Genomic DNA, 25056 nt, shown 5'->3' with positions numbered 1-25056 from the left:
ATGGGGAGTTGTAAACGATGTTCAAAAAATTTATTCTGTTCCTGGGACAAATGCATTTTGAATGAGTGGCACTGTGGATTATGCATCTAGTTAATCGAAAAACAGCTCTGCTGTGCTACTTGTAGATAGTTCATGGAAAGGGCAAAAAAATATGATTTAAAGACCTGGACTTAGTATCAGTTCTAAAGCAAATTTATTTTGTATCTTAGAGACCACTCATCATCAATTTCTCCTACTTTCATTACCAGATAGAACAGAACTTATTTTGCAGACATTTAAAAGACCAGTGAATTCTAGACCTTTGGATAAAAACCAACATAGAATTCTGCATGAAGCAATATCATTAATTTGTGTTGCCCACAATTAGATTTAGCCTTTAGACTATGCTCAGAGAAATAAAAAAAAAGTCATTGATGTTATTTCCCTGCTCCTAGAAAAAAAAAGATGGGCAATTTATTACATTTCTTCATTAAATAAAATCCTTAAATTATGATGAATAAGTGATAAAATAATATACTTTATTTAAAATTGCCAAAATTATGACAAATTACATATAAATACAGGTACTAGAAGTTTCAGGATATGAAAACTTTTTTTGAAGGAATGTAGTTTAAAGACATGCAAAATAAATTGGTTACTTTTATATGTAAGTTATATTTGACTAAGTAAAAAACTAAGTTTTTTTCTTTCTTCTAATTTGGGCTCTGGCAGTTTATCATGAGAATCACGTGTTAGTAATTAAGTTCTGCCCTTTCTTGGATAGAATTATTAGGCCTTGAAATCATTTAAAAAAATCCCCCCCCAACAAAAACACAACAACAAAACAACAGACCCACAGCTATAACTTCAAAGGAGGCCAAAAAAGTAAAATATAATCCAGAGAAACAGAAAATGTTTTATATAGAACCAAAGAAGGGTCTTGGTATCTTTGCTGGGATCCCCCCATCAGGAGATGTGACTGGTCAGAGGTAAAGCCACGAGTACTGACATCTGTTATTTGGTCTGTCAATCTTGACAGCAGATTTAGGTTAAAAAAAAAAAGAGACTCTTTTAGTTATTTTAAAGGCCTAAAAACTCAGAGGATACAATTGGGTTTACAGAAGAAAAATCTGTTGTTCTAGAAACCCAGCTCGAAATCCTTCCTAGTCAATTATTACTCTAAATACAAATTCTACATTAAAAAAGAGGAGATAAATTATGTTGCACTGACTCAGTAATAGGGAAGTTAATATTTTCAAAGGTCTTTGGAGACTATTATCTAATTAAGTATGATAGCTTACCCCGAATACAATATGAGTGTAATTTTCAAGGAAATATTATAGACAGATAAGGGATGGGGATTATGAGAACTAACATTTTGAGAATTAATGGGATAAATGCTTTATATATACCCTGCACTGTATTGAATTCTTTTCTTTTCTGTTCTTTTTTTTTAGAAGAGGAAGAAAAACTTACCAATTTATTTTGTGAGTCCAGCATTAAGCAGATAATATAGCCAGACAAAATCATCACAAAAAAGAACTCTACAGACCATTATTCCTCATAAATGTAGACACAGAAATTCTCAAAAACACTGTAACAATGAATCCAACAACATGATAGTATTTTTCTATGTCATCTACTACAAATATCATTTTAGGCTTTTACATTTAAATCTAACATTTACCTGGAATTGGTATTTTATAGTTTTTAGTGTGGGGTAGGAAATGACACAAGATGTTTTTCGATGCCACTTCATAAGCCAGAAAATTCTGTGGCTGGTGGGACCTCTGCTCGTTTGTTACCATTGCCCCACTCTGGACCATGGTCCTTGGGCTGGCCTGACCCTGCTGCTGCTTCCTGTCACATGGGGCAGCTGTGTTACAGCTCCTTTTGCACCTGCCATTTGGCAGGTCCCAGGTTCTTGTCCCGTGTCCAAGAAGAATGAGATTACTTGGACAACTGGAGAGTCAGCAGGGTGGAGAGTTTTACTGAGTGATGAGACAGCTTTCAGCAGAGAGTGAGATACAAGTTGGGCAGCCCACTTACCCAAAGTTGGGTAGTGCTCATGGCTCAAAGGTGGACAGTCCCCCAATGTGGCTGAGTCTGGGAATTTTATGGGTTCAGAATAGGAGAATATGTGCAGATTGGCTTGTGAGTATGCAAAAAAGGCTAAAATAAAGACACCACTCAAAGGTGGTACAACAGTGTAAAACACCAATTAGGGTATGGTAGATATGTGTAAAATAGGTGATGGATAGGGATCAATCAGGTATTGGGCGTCAAATGGGAACAGAGGTTCCCAATCCAGTCTGTGGATTTATCCAAGACTTGTGGCTTGGTTTTCAGGCTTTAAATTGTCTTTAGTTTGAAGGTCAGGTGTCATCAGGGACCTGCCCCTATCTGCCTAGGAATTTGTCTTCCTCCTGCTGCTATCAGAGTCAAGATTGATTTTTTCCCCCATATGAATAACCAGCTGACCTCAGGTCATTTACTAAAAAGACTTTCTTGTCCTGTATGGAATTTTCTATCTCATGCAATCTTCATGATCACCTTGTGTGGTAGGAAACAGAGACTCATACAGTTAATTAAGTTGTCAAGTTGTCATGGACCATTCAGTTAGTAAGTGATGAAACCAGAATTTTTAAAAATACACTATAAAAGTAATATTTGCCCACTGTAAAAATTCAAATATAGAAGATTGTAAAGTGAAAAGTAAAATTCCCTAACTTCTATTAATATGGCTCAAGTGTCACTGCTTATAAAGCCATCATTAATATTTTTTCTGAAATTATCTATACATATGAAATCACTACCTTTATGTCTATTTCTGTTTATATTTTCATTCCTTTCTCTTTATAGATATAGAAAAAACTTCATATATCTTGTATGTATATATAAATTTCTTGTTTTAACTTTTAGATCCTGATAGGATTAAGCTATGTATTTTGACACTTGCTTTTAACATTTGACAGTACCTTTTGGAAAATGTTCCCCTTCAGTATGTATAGATCCATTTTATTCTTGTATGAATATCTGAATTTAATATAATTTAACTAGCAATATTAATTTTTTCCTGTTCTATGCTATTATATTATTTCAATTCAAATTGCCTATTAACAGACTTTTTAAATGTTGCCAATCTGATGGAAGAATATTGCCAAACTGATAGGTATGTCACTGTTGTTTTCATTTCAATATATTTAATTCAATATATTTATTTAACACCTTTTTCTCTGTAACCATGTAGATCTCTTTTCCATGAACTTTTGTTTTTCTTTTTCTTTTTCTTTTTTTTTAAATACAGAGTCTCACTCTGTTGACCGGGCTGGAGTGCAGTGGCGTGATCTCGGCTCACTGCAACCTCTGCCTCCTGGGTTCAAGTGATTCTCCTGCCTCAGCCTCCTGAGTAGCTGGCATTACAGGTGTGCATCACCATGCCCAGCTAATTTTTGTATTTTTAGTACAAATGGGGTTTTACCATGTTAGCCAGGCTGGTCTTGAACTCCCGACCTTAGGTGATCCACCCACCTAAGCCTCCCAAAGTGCTGGGATTACAGGCATGAGCCGCCACCGTGCCCAGCCTTCCATGAACTTTTGATTCATGTACTTTGCCCATTTTCACAATTTTGTTTTTTGACTTGTTTTATCAGAATTTTTTTATATTAAGGGAATTAAACCTTTTGTTTGATGTAAGTGTTGCAAATAATTTCTCCATTGTTTTCGTACTTTAATGTTTACTTATCTTTCCTTAGTTTAATGTTGCTTTCAATTTCTTCTGTTAATCTTTACTTCCCCAGGATAGGAGGATGGGTCACATAAAATAAAGTTGTAGTATTCATGCATTTGTTTACTGCATAGTTCTGTCTCCCTTGTCGTTCTGTGATGTGGGGTTATGTTCCTGTATATTGCCCATTTCTGCAGTTTTTCTTCCTCCATAAAACATGTTGGTCCATGTGCATATATCTATCCTGCATAGGTCTGGAAGAAATTCAGATATACTCACCCCTTTGATGTATTGCTGAGTTGAAGCACATGTATTAACAGAAACAAACAAACAAAACCCCCAAAAAACTATTGGAAAAGTTCACTGAATCATTTTTTGTGCAGCATGAAAAAGCAAAATCATATATATCTACTCTATATGAACTGTATGTGCATTTGACTCTATGAAATGCTGGAATTTGAAATACAGGTTAAACTAAAAATCAATTCATGTATCATTTAAAAACAGCTCATACTTATAGAGATGTAAGCAATAGCATGTCAAAGAATGGCAAGATCTAATGTTCACGTTATGTTTTCCTAATTACACACACACAGACCCTCATACACAAATAACAAAGGCTTTGAAAAAGTCAGCCCCATGTAATGAATTGGCAGCAAGTAGTAAAACAATGAGTTGTTACTCCAACTAAGGAGAAAAATATTTGCATATGAAAGAATTGCATTCAGTAAAAAAGTTATGTCTGTGATAAATTGTACAGAACTGAGTATAGTTTTAAACTAATGTTTACAACAAATTATGTGCTAGACACATTTCTGCTTTCATTTTTATAATAGATTAAAAGTTGATTTGGGCCAGGCATGGTGGCTCACGCCTGTAATCCTAACACTTTGGGAGGATGAGGCAGATCACAAGGTCAGGAGTTTGAGACCAGCCAGGCCAACATGGTGAAACTCTGTCTCTACTAAAAATACAAAATTAGCTTGGTGTTGTGGCACATGCCTGTAATCCCAGCTACTTGAGAGGTTGAGGCAGGAGAATCACTTGAATCTGGGAGGCAGAGGTTGCAGTGAGCCGAGATCACACCCCTGCACTCCAGTTTGGGCAACAGAGCGAGACTCCATCTCAAAGAAAAAAAAAGTTGATTTCTATTTCTATATTATAACTAAAGAAACTGAGTTTCAGTAAGGTTAAGTAATTTGCCTCAGGTCACACAGCTAGTAAGGGGCAGACTTTGGATTCCAAACCAAGTCTTTGACTTTAAGCTACCACATAGTACTGCCTCCTGAAAGAAGTTCAGAGAGACAGGGCAAATGTGAGCCAAAATAATCAAATAAGCATCCAGGGAAAACAAAACTTGAGCTTTCAAAAATGAATAGGATTTAAATAAGCAAAGTTGCATAAGGGAGACTTATTGGATGAGGAAAACAGCATGAATGAAATCATGAGTGTAAGAATGAACATAGTGCGTAAAGGGAAGGGATTTCTATGACTGGAATTCATGCATATGGGACCATGGGGTAGCATGCAGCTAATGACAGTGGGCCCTGAATGTCAGAAAAAGAAGTGTTGCCTTTATCAGCTATAGGATGGGCAGTGTGGAGCCATTGAATATGACTGGTCAGATTAACAAGGTGAAAAGTGCTGATTTGGGAAGATCATCTGCTTGGGATATAGAGTGTTCGCCAAAAGGCAAGTTACTAAATGTCTGTCTTAGTCTGTGTTGCTATAACAAAATACTGTACACTGGATAATGTATAAAGAACAGAAATGTATTTCTTATAGTTCTGGAGGCTGGGAAGTTCAAAGTCAAGGCACTGTCATTGGTGTCTGCTGTCTGGTGAAGGCTATTGTCTGATTCCAAGATGGCACCTTGTTGCTGTGTCCTCACATGGTAGAAAGTAGACGGGCATGAGAATGAACTCAGTCTCTCAAACCCTTTCATAACAGCCCTAATCCCATCCATGTAATCACCTCTTAAAGACCCTACCTCTTAATACTATCACATTGATGATTAAATTTCAACATAAGAATTTTTGGGGGACACATACCAATAGCAACATCCAAGAAGATAAGTAGATGACTACTGATATAATTCCTATAGGATTAATGAGAGATGTGGATTAGAATAATAGCTGTGACTATAAAGCAACTTAAAGGACATTTTGAAGATGAGAAATGGGAAACAAGATGAGTCTGTTTGTTTTAGCATGTTCTAAATACTCATTGTTCTCTTGAAAACATTGGTTTTCAAGCATATTATAGAACCAGGCTTAGCTATTAGCTATTTTGGGAATGCTTTGTTTTATATGTATATTTTTCCAGATAGCTGAATTAAGAAAATTTCTACCTTAACCCATTTCTCATTTAGAAAAAAAAAAAAAAAAAAAATGTAGCTTGCTACCAGTACTCGTTTCTCAGGGCAAACAAGAAATGGGTTAATCCAAATTTGAGTAGTCACCTCAGCCTTCATTGCTTGTCTGAAAAGGGGAAGAAACAAATAAAGGATGATTGAAGAAAATAATTGTCATTGACAGTTTTTAGCATCATCAAACCCATTTTTATTTCAACTGAGTGTTGCTTGGATTTATTTGAAGCAAATCCCTTAGCCTAGAGGTTCATGATATTTCAAGAGCTGTAGCTTTGGCCGGGTGCGGTGGCTCACACCTGTAATCCCAGCACTTTGAGAAACTGAGGCGGGCAGATCACGAGGTCAGGAGTTCGAGACCAGCCTGGCCAACACGGCGAAACCCTGTCTCTACTAAAAATACAAAAATTAGCCAGGTGTGGTGGTGCGTGCCTGTAATCCCAGCTACTTGGCAAGCTGAGCCAGGAGAATTACTTGAACCTGGGAGGCGGAGATTGCAGTGAGCCAAGATCATGCCACTGCACTGTAGCCTGGGTGACAGAGTGAGACTCCATTACAGAAAAAATAAAAATAAAAAAATAAGAGCTGTAGCTTCATTTTCAGCTTGCCCTTAATATTGTATTGTCTTCATCCTTAGGCTATTTTGCCTCATGGTAGAGAAATGGCAGCACAGACTTCTGATGTAGCACAGTTTCTCTTTCACATCCAGGGGAAAGGAGAGGATAGCTTTTAGCTACCATGTAGAAGTCTACAGATTCCTTGTGATTGGATCAATTTCAGCTCATAACAAGGATGGGATTACATAAGTGAGTTTAGGCCACCCAAGGAAGTTGGGGATCATTCTTAGCCAAAAGATGTAGCTCGGAAGTTCAGGATTCCTGATAGGAAAATATTGAGGAACTAATGCTGAAAGGCAATAGAAAATGATTATTCTCTAGCCTAAGCTTCTCTACTGTTCTAGAATTTGACCCATAAGACTGTCAGATTCATGTGTGATGCATCATTATTTCCTCCCTCAGCACCTAACAAAGAGCACGTAGTATGTAGATATAGGTGGGGCTTTTGTTGGCGGGTGGGGAGTTGTCAGTTGAGTCCATGAATGAATATTCATTCATTCATAGAAAGATCTCTTGAAAGAACACACTTTTAAATCAAAATGATAAGGAAAAGTTATACTTAAGACTATAAACATACATGAGTGAATGTAGATAAGTTTTCTTTGAGAAAAGAGGGATGCCATATTTCAGGAAAAGATCTCTGTAGAGAAAATATAGCTAAGTCTTATGCATAAAAATTAGCAAATCAAATCGTTAATATCCTTATTGAGATAGCACACACCTCAATATATATTTCATGATTACATAGTTTGCAATAACATTAATATTTATGGAAATATTTTTGCCTGAATATTTGTGACATACAAGCCTTAAAATTATATTTTGAAATATTGGAACTTGAGAATGGATTACTTGTATACATTTGCTTGTTGTCTGTGAGGGTAAAATGTTAAAATTGCATTTAAAAACTAAGGATCCAACTTAAGATAGTAATACTAGTACTATTGTTTGAGCACCTGCAAGGTATCTGTCGCTTCACATGGACTGGCCATTGAATGCTTAAATAGTCTTATAAGTAAGCCTCATTATCACTAATTTACTCCTAAAGGAACTGAGAAGTTAAACAACAAAGGAATGGTGACAGAAAATAATAAATCATGAATCAAACCCAATAAAATGTGTCCCAGAAAAATATTCCACCATTATGCTGCTTGTCTTATTTGAAATGTAGCCCCATGAGACATGGATTTATGTACAATTGATTTACTAAGGAAGTGCCAGGAGAAAACACTGGGTCGGGGGTTGGCTGGTAGGGAGAGTAGGCTAGGGAGGAAGAAGCTGAGCAAGAGTGTGATTCTGTTGCAGTTCCAGCCTCAACCCAAACCCATGGAGAATATGTCCCATATGGGCAAGGTTGCGGGACATCCCCATCCCCATACCTTTCACTTACCCCAGAGGAATGTGTATTTTGTGGCACTAGCTCTCTGCAAGATAGTCCTCCGAGGAAAGTTGCAGATGCAAGTGATTAGAAATGAGAAACTTAGAACAGAACCTGGGTGGTGGGTTCATGGAAAAGGCTCCAGGGGTCTGAAGTGTTCTTGGTAGATCACTGATGCTATCCCATCTGTGATCCTGGTAATAAAGATACGAGTATATCATGTGGTGGTTAGGAGCACATTCTCGATCCAGACCGCTGAAATCAAATCTGGACTGTGACACTTGGGCAGGTTTCTTAACTTATATGTGCTTTATTTTCTGTATCTGTGAAATGTGGAGTAATTCTTTTATCTGGACACATAAGGTTGTTTTGAGGATTGCATGAATGTATATATTCATCTAGTCTGTACGTAGACTAGAGCTGGATGGGAAGCAGAGCTATTATCACGTGACTTACTTATGGCATGTCCCACAGCTGATTAGTCACACAGCCAAGACAGGACCTCCAGGACACTACTACTTCTTGCTGGCCATATATGTATTAATTTAAAATCGACTACTTCTTGCTGGCCATAGATATGTTAATTTCAAAATTTCATAAAGTTCTAGGTGATCTCTGGTGTATTGAATATCTCAAGTAATTGAAAATTAATATATATGCTAATATAGGGTCAGAAGGTACCTTAGAGTTCATGAGTAATCTATTAAAAATTCAAACAACAATATATACACTAAGCATGCTGTGTTATAAACTGTCTTAAAAGTAATGTTCTGTTTTGTTTGTTTTTATATTATTGAAGTGTTTGGCCAGAAGACCTAATTCACTCATATTTAAAAATAATGACTGTAAATCATAACATGTTACCTCTTTCCAAGGGTACTTGCATATTCATCAAGTCAAACAGCTTTAATCCTAAGTGTCTAGGTGGAAATTCAGAAATCAGTAAGCAAGGGAGAAAGACATTGGTATGTAGGATAGAGGAAGTGATTCTCTCCCGACATATCACTCTTCAAGGGCATTTACTGAAGTAACTTTATTTTTAACTTACACCAGTCCAACTAAGAACAGCAAATAAACTGAAAGAGTAAAACAAAAGCAAAATATTTTATGTGGCAATGTTCCAATGTGAAGAAAAATATGTCAGATAGCCATGCATGATCGCACATACATATTGATGAATTGACGATTTATACTTATTTGTGTTAGATTGTTAATTAGGACTTTTATTTGCAAGTAATAGAAACCCAAGCTGAACTAGTTTCAGAAAAAGAAAGGAATGTATCGACTCATTTATTAAGAGGAAAACTTGAGTGAATAAACCACAGTTGGCAGAGATGCAACCGGTTTCAGGAACAGCTTCAGTGAAGTGTTCGAACTCTGCCAAACCTGTCTTATCTTGTCTCTGGTACCTCTCTGTATGCTTGCTTGATGGTATCTCACTGAATGCTGGCTTCTTTCATGTGCTCAGAAACATCATCCCTGGAGGTTGCTGAGCCTCACAACACATATTCAGGTTTTAGAGGGGGTTGAATTCTTTTTCATCGTTAGAAAAGTTCCAAGATAGGCTGGACACCCTTCCCTGAACTGACCAATTGTGGCTGGTAGGGCAAGGTTGTGTTTGAAGATGGTAGACACATGAGAATTCAGGATTGAAGTAAGGGGTGAGTTATTTCCCAGAAGCCTCCTCGCCCTCATTTCTTCTCTTTTTCCTTCCTTTTCTTCGTCTCTTTCCCACTTCATCTCTTCTTGCCATCACCTCGTGTGCTTTAGCTGACAGGTCCATTCATGCTGTGGCCCTTTGACTGTGGCCCCCTGACACCACATCAGCAAGTCAGGATTTGCGTTGCAGACTTACCTTCTTCAGAGTGGAGTGTCTGTGGTGCAAAGATGCCATTCACTTATTAATTTTGGTTGCCTCTCATACCTCGCATATATTGTCATGCTAAAAGAGCCCTTCATGTTATGGATGAGGATATGGCAGGAGACACGGAGAGACAGGGGCAGATACCTCTGTGCTCCCATTGTCACATGAGCATGTCAGCACGATCATATGCTCACCCATCTACACAGTTAGTTCTGGCTGAAATGTTCCCATAGGCAGCATCACTTTAGGAGCTAGCTGACCTTTGGATAACTTTTTTCAGAGATGGATTACGGGCTTTTATGTGGGCCGCAACTTGTGCCTCAGGTGGGTATATAAAGCTGGGTGCCAGGAACAAGAACAGGCAGGAAGAAAAGTGATGGGAATTTAGAAAATTTCCAGCTCATTATAGATTACACCCATCACCTCTCTCCTTTTGTTTTAGCTTTGAATTTATTGAATTGCAAGTTGTTTTTGAAGAGCTGTGTTCCACTTGTCCAGTCATGTTTTAACAGGCAAGGAGCCACAGGTTAAATGGGTAGAGTTGGAAGAATGAGTACAGGAAAATTGTTCAAAGGGGCGCTAGTAACCTTTGTGTTTCTCGCATTTTGCTGAGTATAATCAGACAAGACAAGAAAGGTACTTTCTCCAGCTTTACCCCCAAAATTAATAACTAAAGCATGACACACATATATTGAGCTATAAATAAAAAAAACCTATTTAACTTCAGTCATGTATGAGAAATGTGTATTTGTGATGAGTTCGTGTCACAAACAATGACAGGGACAACCACGACCTAGGTATAAATCTACAAACCTCCAAATTGTTAGTTTGTGGTAGAAAATTGAGAAAGTATGCATTTCCTAGGGCTGCTATAATAAATGACTGCAAGCTGGATAGCTTGAAACAGCAGAAATTTATTCTCTCACAGCTCTGGAGATCAGGAGTCTGAAATCAAGATATAGGCAGGGCCAACCCTAACCCTTCCAAAAGCTCCCCTTCCTTGCCTCTTCCAGCTTCTGGTAGCTTCTGGCATTCCTTGGCTTGTGGCAGCAACACTCCAACCTCCACCTCCACCTCCATCTTCATGCCTCCATCCTGTCTCTGTACGTATCTGTGTTTGAATCTCCCTCTACTTTCTCTCATAAAGACACAAGTCATTGGATTTAGATCCCACCCTAATCCAGTATGATCTCCTCTCAATCAATTACATCTGCAAAAACCCTATTTTCAAATAAGGTCCCCTTCTGAGGTTCAATGTAAACATGAATTTTCAGGAGACGCTGTTCGACCCAGCACAGGGGAATCAAGCAAAAAAAGAAAAAAAAAGTTTCTTTCAGCCAGCATTATTGTTTAGGTAATTGGCTCTTTGAAGCCTCCAAAACCATACGGATTTTTGTTTGCCAATACTCGGTGTCTTTCACGAAAAGCCGTTTCTGAACTGAATCTGTTTTCAGGGTAGGTGCTGGTGAAGAGAGGTCAGCATGTAGGCACAGTTTTGTCAAAGATCTCGTTTTTTCAGACACTGAAGGGAAATATACATTTCCCCTAAGATTTTCTTGCCTCAAATTCTGAAACATTTTCTTTGTTCTAAGTTCTAGGGAATTCTGCAACACACAGAATTTTTTGGACTTATCTATATACTCAGTCACTTGGTCTTAGGTTCTCTATGTCTCATCCCACCCTGTATAGCTCAAGTTAAATAGAATAAGATGTCACCAAGTGTAGATTCTTTGAATCATTTCATTACTTTCTACATTGTAAAAAATGAATATATAGAATGAGTTGCTGACATTTAAGATTTTTTCAATCATATTTTGTCCTTTGCATCAAATTCCATCCCCCCAGCTCTGCCCTCAGGCAACTATAGAGTGGATAGAAATGCTTTCCTCTCCCACCAAAATAATGAAGACATTTGCTGAGATCTGATTAGGAGGTGTGCATAGACTGCGAAAGGTTTTAGGATAGCCACTTCAGAGAGATGAACAGAATGCAGAGCAAAACCAAAGAAAGATTGATGTTCTGAGGCAAAAGTGTGAGTTATGATCTTTGAAGTCTTATGCGAACGCTTGTGTAAAGTATATCTCCAGGGTCCTAAGTGGAGGGTGAGAAGGAGCAGATTATAAGAGTGATTCACCATTTGAGCATTTGGGTCAGTTGTGAGTGCTGGTGAGTGATGAGTTCAAGTGACCTCCCAGGAGAAAATGGCAGGCTGAGCAACTGGACAAGTGTGAAAGAGCTAACAGGAAAGTGGCACAGAAAGAGAATTTCAGAGGTAATATACTCATGGACAATTACAAGGACAGGGTGTGACAATGGGATTCTGTAGCTGAAGTGGGATACAGTATAGTGGAGATAACCAAGAAACTAAGAGGCAAATGAATTTAGTGATTCAGCCTCGTTGATGTTGGCTTCATGGAAAGGGTTGTATTCATTTTATTTCAATTCAATAAATAGTTATTAAGCACTCTTTGTGCTGCAAGGGCTATGTTAGGCATACTTGACCTGGATAAAGTGCGTAAGAAGAGATGATGAGGTTAGGAAAAATGGTCATTGCCAAGGTCAACTTTATGGTCAATGTTAATTTCCACCTTGGTTTTGGCTACTCTTGAGCAACTGTTTATTGTTGTTCTCTTCTTTTCTTGCTAAGATACCTCAAGTGTATCTGAAAGCTCCAGTTACTTGATCTAACAGAGGAGACTGTTTTCCTCTTTAAAAGATTCTTTCAGGTTGAAGTCTTTCCCTTTCTATCTGTGTTCTGGTTTCTGGGCTGTTCCTTTAATACGTACAGCAGTTACAGATTGTAACAGCTGCCAGGCCCTCCTTGCTTGGTCTGTTTTGCCATAGGAAGGTAAGCTCACAGGCCTGTCACCATTCTGGGTCTGTACCTCCCACCTTTGTAGAAGAATGTGGGATCAATAACACAATTTGATGTCATCAGGGGAATTTCCACGTTTGTGTCTTGCCTCCACTTCCGTATGTACTGCTTTATATTTCTTTTTGTTTATTTCTTCTGCCATCATATAGCCAGGCTACAAGCAAGATTAAATTAAATGTTCATTCCAGTGTCAGAAATACCAGTATATCTATATTTGTATACTTTCTATGGCCATGACTTTCTTTAATAATTCCTACAATTTTAATATTTTTGAATAGAGGCAACTCTTGGCATTCCCGCTGTGATTGTGATAATAATGTGAATATGTGAAGTAACCAGAATAAGGAACACTTTTTAAGTGCTACTCTTTAATATACTGATACTTTAAAGTCTTAGTATTTTTAATTTAAAATGTATAACTCTATCATCATTACAAATAATGTAGTAATGCAAAAGCAAAAGTCTTGTCTTTTCTGTGGACTGTTGCCCAGCACATCAGAAAGTCGGGTTAATGCCGCATTCAGCCAACAAGCAGGAGTGGGCATGGAGCTCTGTGTGTGCCTCACTCTGCTTCCTCAGACGGTGCCTTGGCCAAAGAAGAATATCATAACAGAGTTTAACACACAAGTTTGTTGACTGCTTAAAATGTTTGTAGAACTTGTTGTGGGAGTGAAAAATAATGAGCAGCCTCCATTAGGGAATTGGTAGCAGTGCCCTGGCTTCATCAGGCTCTCTAAGCATGGCGTGAAGCATTGTGGGAAATCCTATCCTGTGCTAAACATTTGAGCCAATGGCCCTGTCCTGCACTGATCAAAGTACTCCTATTTCCTCGAGTTGTACCTTCCACTAAACAGGTTATGTCCATCCTTAGGGAATATTCTTGGTGTCTCACTTAATATCCCCATGGTGGTCTGAACATTTCCTCTCCAGAAATTATTCTTCTATTTTCCAGGAGTTTGATAATCAGGTAATTTTTTCTCCCGTATTATCAGCCTCATAATTTATATTTATCCTTACATATCATTTCCAAGCACTTCTTTTTCTTTCTTTTTTTCCCTTTCTTTGCTCACATCGTTTCTATTTTGCCAAGGGCTTGCTTCTTCCAAGCCTTTTTATCCTCTCCTCCCGTGATCAGTACCCAAGTTTGCAGCAAGTTTCCTTGTTTTATGGGTTGATGTTTTTGCTTAGGAAATCCTCATGTTTTAGACTGCTCCCTCAATCTGTAATCTGAAAGTCAGATTACAGTTTAATTCTTCTTGAAGCCCTCATCAGGTTTCAGAGAGAAGCCTTGATATTTATCCTTTTTAGGAAGGAACACCTTGAAAGGCCATGGGTCTGTCTTCTCATCCTAGAGGCCAAGGGGCACTGGGACCAGAGTGGCAGGGAGGCCAGGAGCCCCTTCCCCCAGGTGTAAGACTCCCCGTCTGGCACTGCACCTCTGAGAGCATCAGCATGGTGGTCGCTGCTAATGGCTTCTAGAAGCACCTTCTGGCATTGGCTCCTGAGGTCATCACCCTTGTTGATGACAGCCGTCAGCAACTTGCCTTACTGAAGCCTTTCATCCTCCCTCCCACTGGCAGTAACTTCCAGGGTCCTTGATGCATCTCCAACATGCTTCCTGCGATAATGTGTAGCCAGTAGAAAAGTACAGATTTTGGGGTCAGACCAGCCTGGTTTAAAATTCCATCTACCATTTCCCAGCTGTGGTACTTTGAGCTTGTTGTCTAATCTCTGAGTTTCAGTAAATCTGTAGGATGAGGTTATAACATCTTTCTTATAGATTTGTTGTAAATATTAAATGAAATACATAGAATGATTCATATGTGGCTAGTAGATAGTAGGTCTAAATAAAAGACAGATGTCATTATTATTCCAGGGATAAATTGGTAGCTTTGCAGTTTGGTGTTAGTTTTACCACTTCCTATGAAGACAAAAAAAAAAAAAAATACTTGCTCTTAAAAGATTTTTTCAAACTGTTTATTTGAAGCTTCCCAAAGTCAAGCACCACCCAGCATCACACATCGTTAACTCCCTCTTCCTACTCTTCAGTGAAAGCCAATAGTTTCTGAAACTGTAATGACAGTAACCAACTGTCCTTTGCCCTAACGGCTTCTTTCCAAGACCTACCTTGTAGAGCTCAGTACAACCTTAAGGTTCTGCCTGAACTTATGAGGTACTTAGCAAAAATCTCACATGTGCCTGAATATTTTTCCGTTGACATCTTAGCAGTGCCCTGTCCCCCTTGGAGGACTGAGGAACCCAAAAACGTCAAGTCTCAGACAGAAGCTCAAAATAGACATAGAAATGAAATTCTTATAGAAATGCTGGGTTATACTTCTGTGCAATCATTGTTATTATGCAATCATGCTTGAACAATAACTACCCTCTTCAAGCAAAACAGAAAAGTTTCTGCCTTCAGGGCTCACGACCTTTTAGAGACAAAACAAGTGCAAACAAAACCGTGTGCAATGTTTTTTCCATGAATGTGATGTTGAGAATGTACCTGAGGCGTAGGTGTGCCATGACTCACTATGTAATACAAAAGAAAACTGGATTTAAAAACTTGAATTCCTTGGTTGCCCATTCAGACTCGACCCACTACATACTGTTTCCCCACTTGCTTATATTTTCCTACAGAAAAGAGAAAAACTATGGAGAAAATGGAAAACAAAGCCATAGGAGAAAACAGCTGAAAATGCTTCATGTAAATGTGCATGCTGAAAGTAGAGAGCAAGCAAAGATTTCAAAATGCAGTGCCTGAATTTGAGTAGTTAGGACTAAACACAGAAGTGTTGATGAACTCCAAGGCTAAACTCTTGGATATTTAGAGCTTCTTTACCAGCTGAACAAAGATTCAGAGAACTCCGAGGGCAAAAAAAAAAAGGAACCCTGGAACTCAGTGGTCCCCAGCCTTTTTGGCAACAGGGAACTGGTTTCATGGAAGACAGTTTTTCCATGGACTGGAGGATGGGGGAGGTGGTTTTGGGATGAAACTGTTCCACCTCAGATCATCAGGCATTAGTTAGAGTCTCGTAAAGAGCACGCCACCTAGATCCCTCACATGCACAGTTATGAGAATGTGCATATGCACTCCTATGAGAATCTAATGCCACTGCTGATCTGACAGGAGGTGGAGCTCAGGCAGTAATGTCAGTGTTGGGGAGCAGCCATAAATACAGATGAAGCTTTGCTCACTTGCCCACTGCTCACCTCCTGCTGTGCGGCCTAGTTCCTAACAGGCCACGGACCAGTACTGGATTGGGGACCGCTGCTCTAACTGATCCCAACACCTACAGCCCACTTACACCAAGTACAAGGCTCCATTTGGTCTGCATATAGAATCTCTGGGATGTTAGGGTGTGCTTCGCTCATTCTGAGTTGATTCCTAGGTTCTTGGACTAAAGCGGGTATTGTTATGAAGGGAACTAACAGCAAACAGTGGAAGGAGCATGTTCATGTAGATCACGCTTTCCACATTAGGACCAATTTCACTGCCCATTCTCCTTGTTTCTAGTTTTCCTCTTTTAACTTGAGCCGTGTCACAAGAGCACATAGCTAACAATGTTTTATTTTTTCTCTTCCAAATTCTAATAATAAAGTCGTTATTGGCTTTTGATCTTAATCATTCAAATAAAAATAAAATGTGCAAGGAAACTTGCAGCAAATTTCCTTGTTGTTTCATGGGTGGATTCATTTTCTTAGGAAATCCTCGTGTTTTAGGCTATACCCTCAATTTGTAATCTGGAGGTCAGTTTACAGTTTAATTCTTCTTGAATTTTATTGATGATAAAATCATCAATAGAAATGATTGAACCCTAGCCTTCTCAGCACCATGCATTTATAGAGATGAATGAGATCTCACCTCTTACCTCTGGTAGGGATGGGTAAAGATAACATTTTGAGGTGGAAGAGAGGGAGACTAAGAGCGTTTGTGCCCACAGCCTTGACTTCTTTTTTTTCTATGTGGAAAAAAATGCTATAAGGACACATGCACACGTATGTTTATTGCAGCACTATTCACAATAGCACAGACTTGGAACCAACCCAAATGCCCATCAATGATAGACTAGATTAAGAAAATGTGGCACATATACACCATGGAATACTATCCTGCCATAAAAAAGGATGAGTTCATGTCCTTTGTAGGGACATGGATGAAGCTGGAAACCGTCATTCACAGCAAACTATCGCAAGGACAGAAAACCAAACACCACATGCTCTCACTCATAGGTGGGAATTGAACAATGAGATCACTTGGACACAGGAAGGGAAACATCACACACTGGGGCCTGTCATGGGGTGGGGGGAGGGGAGAAGGATAGCATTAGGAGATACACCTAATGTAAATGATGAGTTAATGGGTGCAGCAAACCAACATGGTACATGTATACATATGTAACAAACCTGCATGTTGTGCACATGTACCCTAGAACTTAAAGTATAATTTAAAAAAAAAAAAAAAGTAAGAGGGAGGAAGAGGAAGAGCAGCCTGGGAGAAAGCAAGCAAGTTTCAAAACAATTGCTCCGCAGAATAGGCAAGGGACACGACAGTGAATTAACAACCAAAAAAGCCGATTAGTAGAGTCCTGTTTCTTGGAGTAAATGGTTATCTCATCTTTGTTGTTGCCATTGTCATCATCATTATCTTTACCATTGTCACTATCTCCAGAACAAATTAGACTTGAAGTACACAACCTTGACATAATTGAGAAGAATATCCCTTTGAGAAACTGATAATAATTTATGCTAGTTTCATGTGTGTTGTGGGATGTTGTAGGGTGGTTTTATTTATTGTGTCCTCCCTCTCATTTATGTTCGCGTAGGTTGAGCCAGTGATACAGAGAGGCCACGAGAGTCTGGTGCACCACATCTTGCTATATCAGTGCAGCAGCAACTTTAACGACAGTGTTCTGGAGTCCGGCCATGAGTGCTATCACCCCAACATGCCCGATGCGTTCCTCACCTGTGAAACCGTGATTTTTGCCTGGGCTATTGGTGGAGAGGTGGGGCTAATGTTTAATAATTAATACTTAGAAGTAAATACTTAGAAGTAAATTAATACTTACAAGTAAAGCTCTAACGCTACTTTTGATATGAAGGTGGCTTAACTCCATTTTCATAGGAAGGGATCCTTTCTTTAAGTTATTTTTATTTTATTTCATCAGTTGTAGATGAATGGGGTTCCAGAGGGTTGAAATATCCTTGAAGATGGTGGGTTTTTGAGTCGAATAGAGCTCTCAGGGACTTTCACAGGACACTGTCTCATGGCATTTTCCATATTTAGGGTTTTTCTTATCCACCTCATGTTGGATTATCCCTCGGCACTCCATTAGATCCGCATTATGTGCTCCTAGAAGTCCATTATGACAATCCCACTTATGAGGAAGGTGAGTTTATTGTTCATATATTTTACCTATGGTTTTTATAAAAAGTTTTGTACCTCATAAGTCTTGTCTTTAACAGAGTTGAAACAAAATAGAAGCCAATGCTAGAAAGAATTAACCTATACATTTGTCATTCAAATTAGGAGACTTTTGGAAGTGAAAGTGGGTACTGTTTATAATTATACTGTAACAGCAGGCATTAACCAGCACCAAACCAGGTAAATGAGCACATGCAGTCACTAATCTTAACAAAAACACTTGCATACTACCTACCAGGAAGTAGAGTAATAGACTTTTCCTTTGTGATATAGATTAGTCCCAGTACATGGTGTTTATGGAACATTTTCTTTCTAACTGCACATAAGAAAAAGTTACCATTTATTATACTAAAAAGTGTAAGCATTTTGTTGTGTGGTAAGCAAATCATAGATATACTCAAAAAGTACTTATGTAGTGACACTGTGTAATATGATATTGAAGTAAAGAAATGTAAGGATGTGCATTTGATTTCTGAAATCATTTGTGTGATATTCCAAATCCCAGCATTGATAGTTTTAACATGTAATTATCAACAGAAGTAACTCCAAGTTGTTATTTTGTATTGACTCATGCAATTTTTTAGCAAATACTGAGCTCCACCTATTTGCCAGATCTGTGCTTGAGGATATAATGTGAGTGAAAAACAGATGCTGTTCCCACCCTCATGGAAATTATAGCCCAGTGGGAAAGAGAAACAATCAAATGATCACAGCAATCATATGAAATTATATATGTGCCAATTGATCCAAAGGAGATACCTGACACTATGAGAGTATTTAATTAGTGACCTAATCCAGCCAGGGGTGTGTCGTGGTGAGGATGGGCTAGAAAGTCTTCATTAAAGAATCAAACTGTTCATCTGGGTGACTGGAGATGCTGAAGGGTTAGGGTGCAGTGAAGAAAGATGCCGATGAACCTGCAGAGGAAGGCTGAAGCAGACCATCTAAGATGTTGTAGGGCCTGTTAAGGATTTTTACCCTGAAGACAATGAGAAGCAATTGAAGAGTTTGATACAGTGGAGTCAAATATTGAGATTAGTATTTTGAAAAGAACACTCTGGCTGCTGCAGCATGAATAATAGATTTTGAAGAGAGCACACGTGGTATGATATTTGAAGAGTGATGTTTCTATAAAAGTAGGTGTTAAGCTATTCTATTTGTGAGCAAGCCAATAAAGTATCTTTGTTTACCCTAAAGTAATTAATAGGAAATAGTTTCTCTCTGAATTCACTTTATTTCCACCCACCAATTATATCCCATACTCTGAACCATGAATCTATGATAAAGTTTAAAACTTTCATAAACCAAGCAAAATAACCTGTTAATAAATTCTAAAAGTTAGATTTTCCATGAAATCATATGTGACTATAAAACATAAAAATTGTCATCACAATAACAGTTGGATTAATTATTGAATATGTCTTACATTGCAACTTTTCTTTTAAAAAATTTTTACATTTTTGATTTTAAATTATTAATAGAATAAATATGTTGTATAATGTATAATACTTCTCCAATTGGAAATTCCATGTGAACTCCTTCTTCCTTTTAGTGTTTATTACAAAAGTAGAAGGCTTAATTTATTTGTCTTCTCTGTTGTCAATTAAGTTGACTTTCTCATAGTTTCAATGTAAAAATGAAACATAAGCTTATTTTCCTAACAGGTTAATAGAGAACTCAGGATTTTTAGTACTTTCTATTTTTATTCATATACATAATTAGACCAAATTTTAGATTATAATAATTTTATTTTTATAAATATAGCATAATATGAATTTATGTTTCCAGAAAAGTTTTTTTTTTTTTTGAGACGGAGTCTCGCTCTGTCGCCCAGGCTGGAGTGCAGTGGCCGGATCTCAGCTCACTGCAAGCTCCGCCTCCCGGGTTTACGCCATTCTCCTTCCTCAGCCTCCCAGGTAGCTGGGACTACAGGCGCCTGCCACCTCGCCCGGCTAGTTTTTTGTATTTTTTAGTAGAGACAGGGTTTCACCGTGTTAGCCAGGATGGTCTCGATCTCCTGACCTCGTGATCCGCCCGTCTCGGCCTCTCAAAGTGCTGGGATTACAGGCTTGAGCCACCGCGCCCGGCCTACAGAAAAGTTTTTTAATAATCATTTTATATTTGCTTAAGAAATTATTACTTTATTTACTAGATTATCTATTAATGGTCCAAACAGCTAATGCAACTAATGAACCTAACTATACTAAATGCAACTGAAATTTCTACTTATATTTTTTCCCTGTCAAGCTATTATAAGGAGGTAGATCCCAAAAATATAAAATACAAAACAAAATTTTGCAAGATATGTCCAGAGAAAAGTCTAAGGTCACTATACATTATCATGCTCATTTGTATCTGCAACTGATAATAGCACAAAAGGAGAACTGATTTTTATGATTTACTTGTTTAACAATTGATTGAAACCCTGGTAGATGTGTGACCACTATATGTGTGACTAGCTGCCATTTATTGAGCACCTCATTTGTGCCAAACACTGTTCTTAGAACTTCGTGTTCAAGCCACACATCACCGTTATGAGGTAGTAGTGCTACTATTATGGCCATTTTCCATACTGGAAAGCTGAAGCGCAAACAGTTTAGGTAACTTCCTGTCTTCATCTGTTCTGTGCTGCTATAACAGAATAACACAGGTTAGATAGTTTATAATGAACAGAAACTTATTCGTCGCAGTTTTGGAAGCTGAGAAGTACTAGTACAAGGTACTGGCATCTGATGAGGGCCTTCTTACTGTGTCATAACATGGCAGTAGGCTTCACATGGTGGAAGGGTAAAGAGAGCAAGATAGTACAAAGCCACTTCTGAAATAATGGCATTCATCGAATCACAGGGGCAGAGCCCTCATGGCCTAGACACCTCTCAAAGATCTCACCATTCAATACCATCGCAATGGCCATTAAATTTTGACAACATTCAAACATACTTTTTGGAGGGGATAAACATTTAACCATAGCACTTGCCCGCGGTCACATAACTCAGGCAGCAGAGCTAGGATTTGCATCCAGGTTGGTCAGCTCCAGAGTCAGTGTCCTTAATTGTCACATCACAATGCTTCCTTGTGATGACCCTGAATATCTGAACAAGCTGGAGTCAACAAACACATAGTAAATTATTTTACGTTCACAATAACACACTCACGAAGCAGGAAAGGAAGCTTGGATTTTTTCCAAGGCTGTTAGGGAGGTTAAGAGGTAAGAATTTCCTGGGATAATTATTGGAATACTTAATTTTAACAACTTATTACATCCTAAAACATTCAAAGTAATGGACATCTTCTAAATGTGTGTGTGTGTGTGTGTGTGTGTGTGTGTGTGTGTTCGTGACCGAGGGGTATATAACATACAATGAGGAATATTTGATATAAAGACCTTGTGTTTAAAAATGATCGACTAGAAATAGATTAAGTTGATTGATTTAAATGAGACAAAAGAGGAACTGAGGGGAAGGAATCAATCTGTTAGTTACTGCAGCAGGAAGTCAATTAATTTCCAAGTTAGTGAAATGAATTTATGAAATGTTTGGGGCTCATACTTTCCCTCCCTGTAATGAATATGTCATAACAACAAGTGTGTCTTCTTCATCTCTCATCCCCACAATGCCTAATGGAGTGCCATTTACATAATGGATTCTTAATGACTGTGTGTAGATTGAATGGCTGTTGAATGAAGAAGAAAATGGTGACAAACTTTAAAGAAATAAAGTGAATCTTTAGTAGTTTTCTTCATCAGCAGATGGTTTCTAAACTAAGGTGTTTTTACCTCAAAGTAAATGTTATCGAACTTCATCTTGAAACAATATAAAACTTTTATTGAGTTATTTATTCTATATTCTAATGAATGACTTTAGAATCTTCATTCTGTCTTCATGTTAGATAATTGTGGAATATAACAGCCACATAATTGAAACATTTCTCTTGTGATATGCTGTGTAAGTCTACAAAGGTTGCAGGCAATATGGCTACTCATCTTTTAATTCTTGTTTATGCGACTGAATGTTGTCTGCCACTAATCTCTGCTTGTATCTCTTTCCCTCATGACAATTTATGGAAAATAAATAAACCTATTTCAACAGAATATGAAAACTTTAAAAAATTCAAACCAAGAATTTTCTTGGGAATGAAAACATTTTAAGAACTGAAACTCACTTTAATTATGTGCTTTTGTTCTAGGCTTAATAGATAATTCCGGACTGAGGTTATTTTATACCATGGATATAAGGAAATATGATGCTGGGGTAATTGAGGCTGGCCTCTGGGTGAGCCTCTTCCATACCATCCCTCCGGGGATGCCTGAGTTCCAGTCTGAGGGTCACTGTACTCTGGAGTGCCTAGAAGAGGTATGCAGCATCTGAGTCTGAGCTGCTATCCGCAGATTCATCAATGCTCCTAGAAACTATGGTGTGAAAAATTCTGTGCATGTTTATTATCGATTCCTTTTTTGTTGACACACTGTGAAACCATTATTGCAATTTTAGTAGGACTTTTGACTGCTTTTTTAAATCTTGAAGCTACAGGAGTAAAACTCTAAAGGTAGAAATAGTTGGCAGGGTGTTTTTCTTTTTACTCCTACCTTTTTTGTTTGCTGCATGTTGCATGCTTTATATCATCTTTTACAATTTCAACTTTTGTGTAGTCTCTTTTTCCTTCCTCTAGTTTATCTTTTATCCATATTGATTTTTTTCCATCATTTATTTTCGTTTTTCTCTGCCTTATAGTTTCCTTCCCTTCCTTCACCACAGAGCAAAAATAACTAATATAAAAAAGGATATTGAATAGGAGAAAAGTATAAGTATTTAGTAATGACAATTTTCACTTAAAGTTTTTTAATGAAAATATTTCAACATGGATCAGACTGTTTATGAATTATATGATATTGTGGTTGAGTACAGTATGGCAGACTGGCGAAGTGGAAAGATTATGCTCTTCCAAGTTATTTAGGCCACAGTTCATAATTCAAATTGCCATGACCTCTTTTACAAGCTGTAGGACCATGAGTGATTCACTTAATTCCATTGACCCACTTTCACTTTCTTATCTGGAAAAGTGGGAGTAATATTCCTTTTAAGAATTTGGGTTTTCAGGTTACTAACATACAGGAATCTTTTTGCTAAGAATGTTTACCGCCTCTTATCCTCCTGAAAGAAGGAAAAAGGAGGATAACATGTATAAATGGTCTGGGAGGCCCCTCATAGGCATCAGCTCCCCTACTTTTCTCCCGGCAAATGTTGCTTCACAAGGAGAACACTGAATGATCCGAGTTCAAAATGTTTGGCAGTTCAAGCATTCATTTAAATTGCTTTAGCTTTTCATCTCAGTTGTCCCTCCAAGTGTGTTTGAATGTGAACTGTCTGAACATGCATTTCTTTGGGCTAATCGGGTCTTCCTCGGTGTCCCCTGCAGGCTCTGGAAGCCGAAAAGCCAAGTGGAATTCATGTGTTTGCTGTTCTTCTCCATGCTCACCTGGCTGGCAGAGGCATCAGGCTGCGTCATTTTCGAAAAGGGAAGGAAATGAAATTACTTGCCTATGATGATGATTTTGACTTCAATTTCCAGGAGTTTCAGTATCTAAAGGAAGAGCAAACAATCTTACCAGTATGCGTGTTTTTGTTCTTTTTCATTGACTGTTATAAAAGTCATGAGACGTATCTGCTGAGATGTGGCAAGGTTTCTACTAGTGCAATGAATTTTTCCTTGTATCTGTATTCTTAACACTGCCCACTGTGGGTGTTGTACAACCCAGATGGAATGTGTTTGATCTGTTTTCCAAAATTGCAACTCATTTTTCTTATGATTCCCAGGAGTAATTCAAGTTGCTGACTGAAAAATAAAAACAACCCCAAATAAAAATCTCAGGTTCTGAGGACTGAACATTACTCTTTTTTTATATTTGACATTCCAGTTAGTGAATCTTTGGGTTGCAATTCCTGCATTGGTAAAATCAGAGGTGTCTTTATGCTACGTTGACAAGATAGGATATTTTTAGGAGTTTCATTTCAGTAAAAGGGAATGTAACGTTAATTGTTTAATCTGATAAAGCTATTTGGATGTAGCTAATTAAACTATGCTGTGTGATCCAGCTTGACACATACTGGAGGTTATGGTGAAGGAGAGAAGAGAATGAAGGCTTTAAAAAGGTTATAATGCTTTGTTTTCTCAAATTTTTATTTCATGACCATCAAGTTCAATTGTAGTATAATTTTCTCCTCTCATTTTACTTTTAAAAGTCAGATCCTTGTACCATTTATAAAATGAGAGTAATGGCAATATCTTTTCTACCTGATGCTGGAGACAGGGTTTTTAGATGGGATGAACTGTCGAGGAGAAGACATGGCACAATAGGATATAAAAGGAAAGTTGAAAAAAACAGAAGAAAGTGATGAAGAGGAAAGGGATCTTCTTTCTACATATCCGTAGCTTTGGATCTTAGAAATTCTTTGATACATCTTGAGAGTAGAAAGAAGAAGTTTAAGAAACAGTGAGCTTGTCAAGGTTCTTAAGGACTACACTCTCTTTTATTATGATGTCTCTGGGGCTTTCAAAACAGTGTTATCTCAGAGCTTCCTAACTGATGCACCATGATTATGGCTTAAGTGCAATGAGATACTGATCTCTGGGCCCTCTGAGTGGCGTTGCAGGGAGGTCAAATTTAAGGGTGAAAATCCAAAGATGGCAGCCTCAGGTCCATGAATAGCTTCATCTGCTTACCTTAAAGGGGAAACATAAAAATATTACCATTTTCCATGTGTATTGTTATGTACAAAAGGGTGGAAAACAGTAGAACAATAAATTTCCTTTAATTTGCCTCACAATT

General features: G+C 38.0%; 1 protein-coding gene across 1 annotated transcript in view; it reads left to right on the top strand.

Moving 5' to 3' along the window:
- The window catches only part of MOXD1 (monooxygenase DBH like 1), a 103627-nt gene that overhangs the window by 53882 nt on the left and 24689 nt on the right, over window positions 1–25056 (top strand). Inside the window, exons 5-8 of the mRNA XM_023230631.2 lie at window positions 17632–17811; window positions 18093–18195; window positions 22416–22582; window positions 23646–23837. Coding sequence (XP_023086399.1) covers window positions 17632–17811; window positions 18093–18195; window positions 22416–22582; window positions 23646–23837 — 642 coding nt within the window. The remainder of the gene's footprint in view (window positions 1–17631; window positions 17812–18092; window positions 18196–22415; window positions 22583–23645; window positions 23838–25056) is intronic.

The sequence above is a fragment of the Piliocolobus tephrosceles genome, chromosome 5, assembly GCF_002776525.5.
Source record: "Piliocolobus tephrosceles isolate RC106 chromosome 5, ASM277652v3, whole genome shotgun sequence".
In the NCBI taxonomy this organism is placed as follows: domain Eukaryota; kingdom Metazoa; phylum Chordata; class Mammalia; order Primates; family Cercopithecidae; genus Piliocolobus; species Piliocolobus tephrosceles.
The sequence above is the reverse complement of the archived record's forward strand: the minus strand, read 5'-3'. Positions and strand labels throughout refer to the sequence as shown.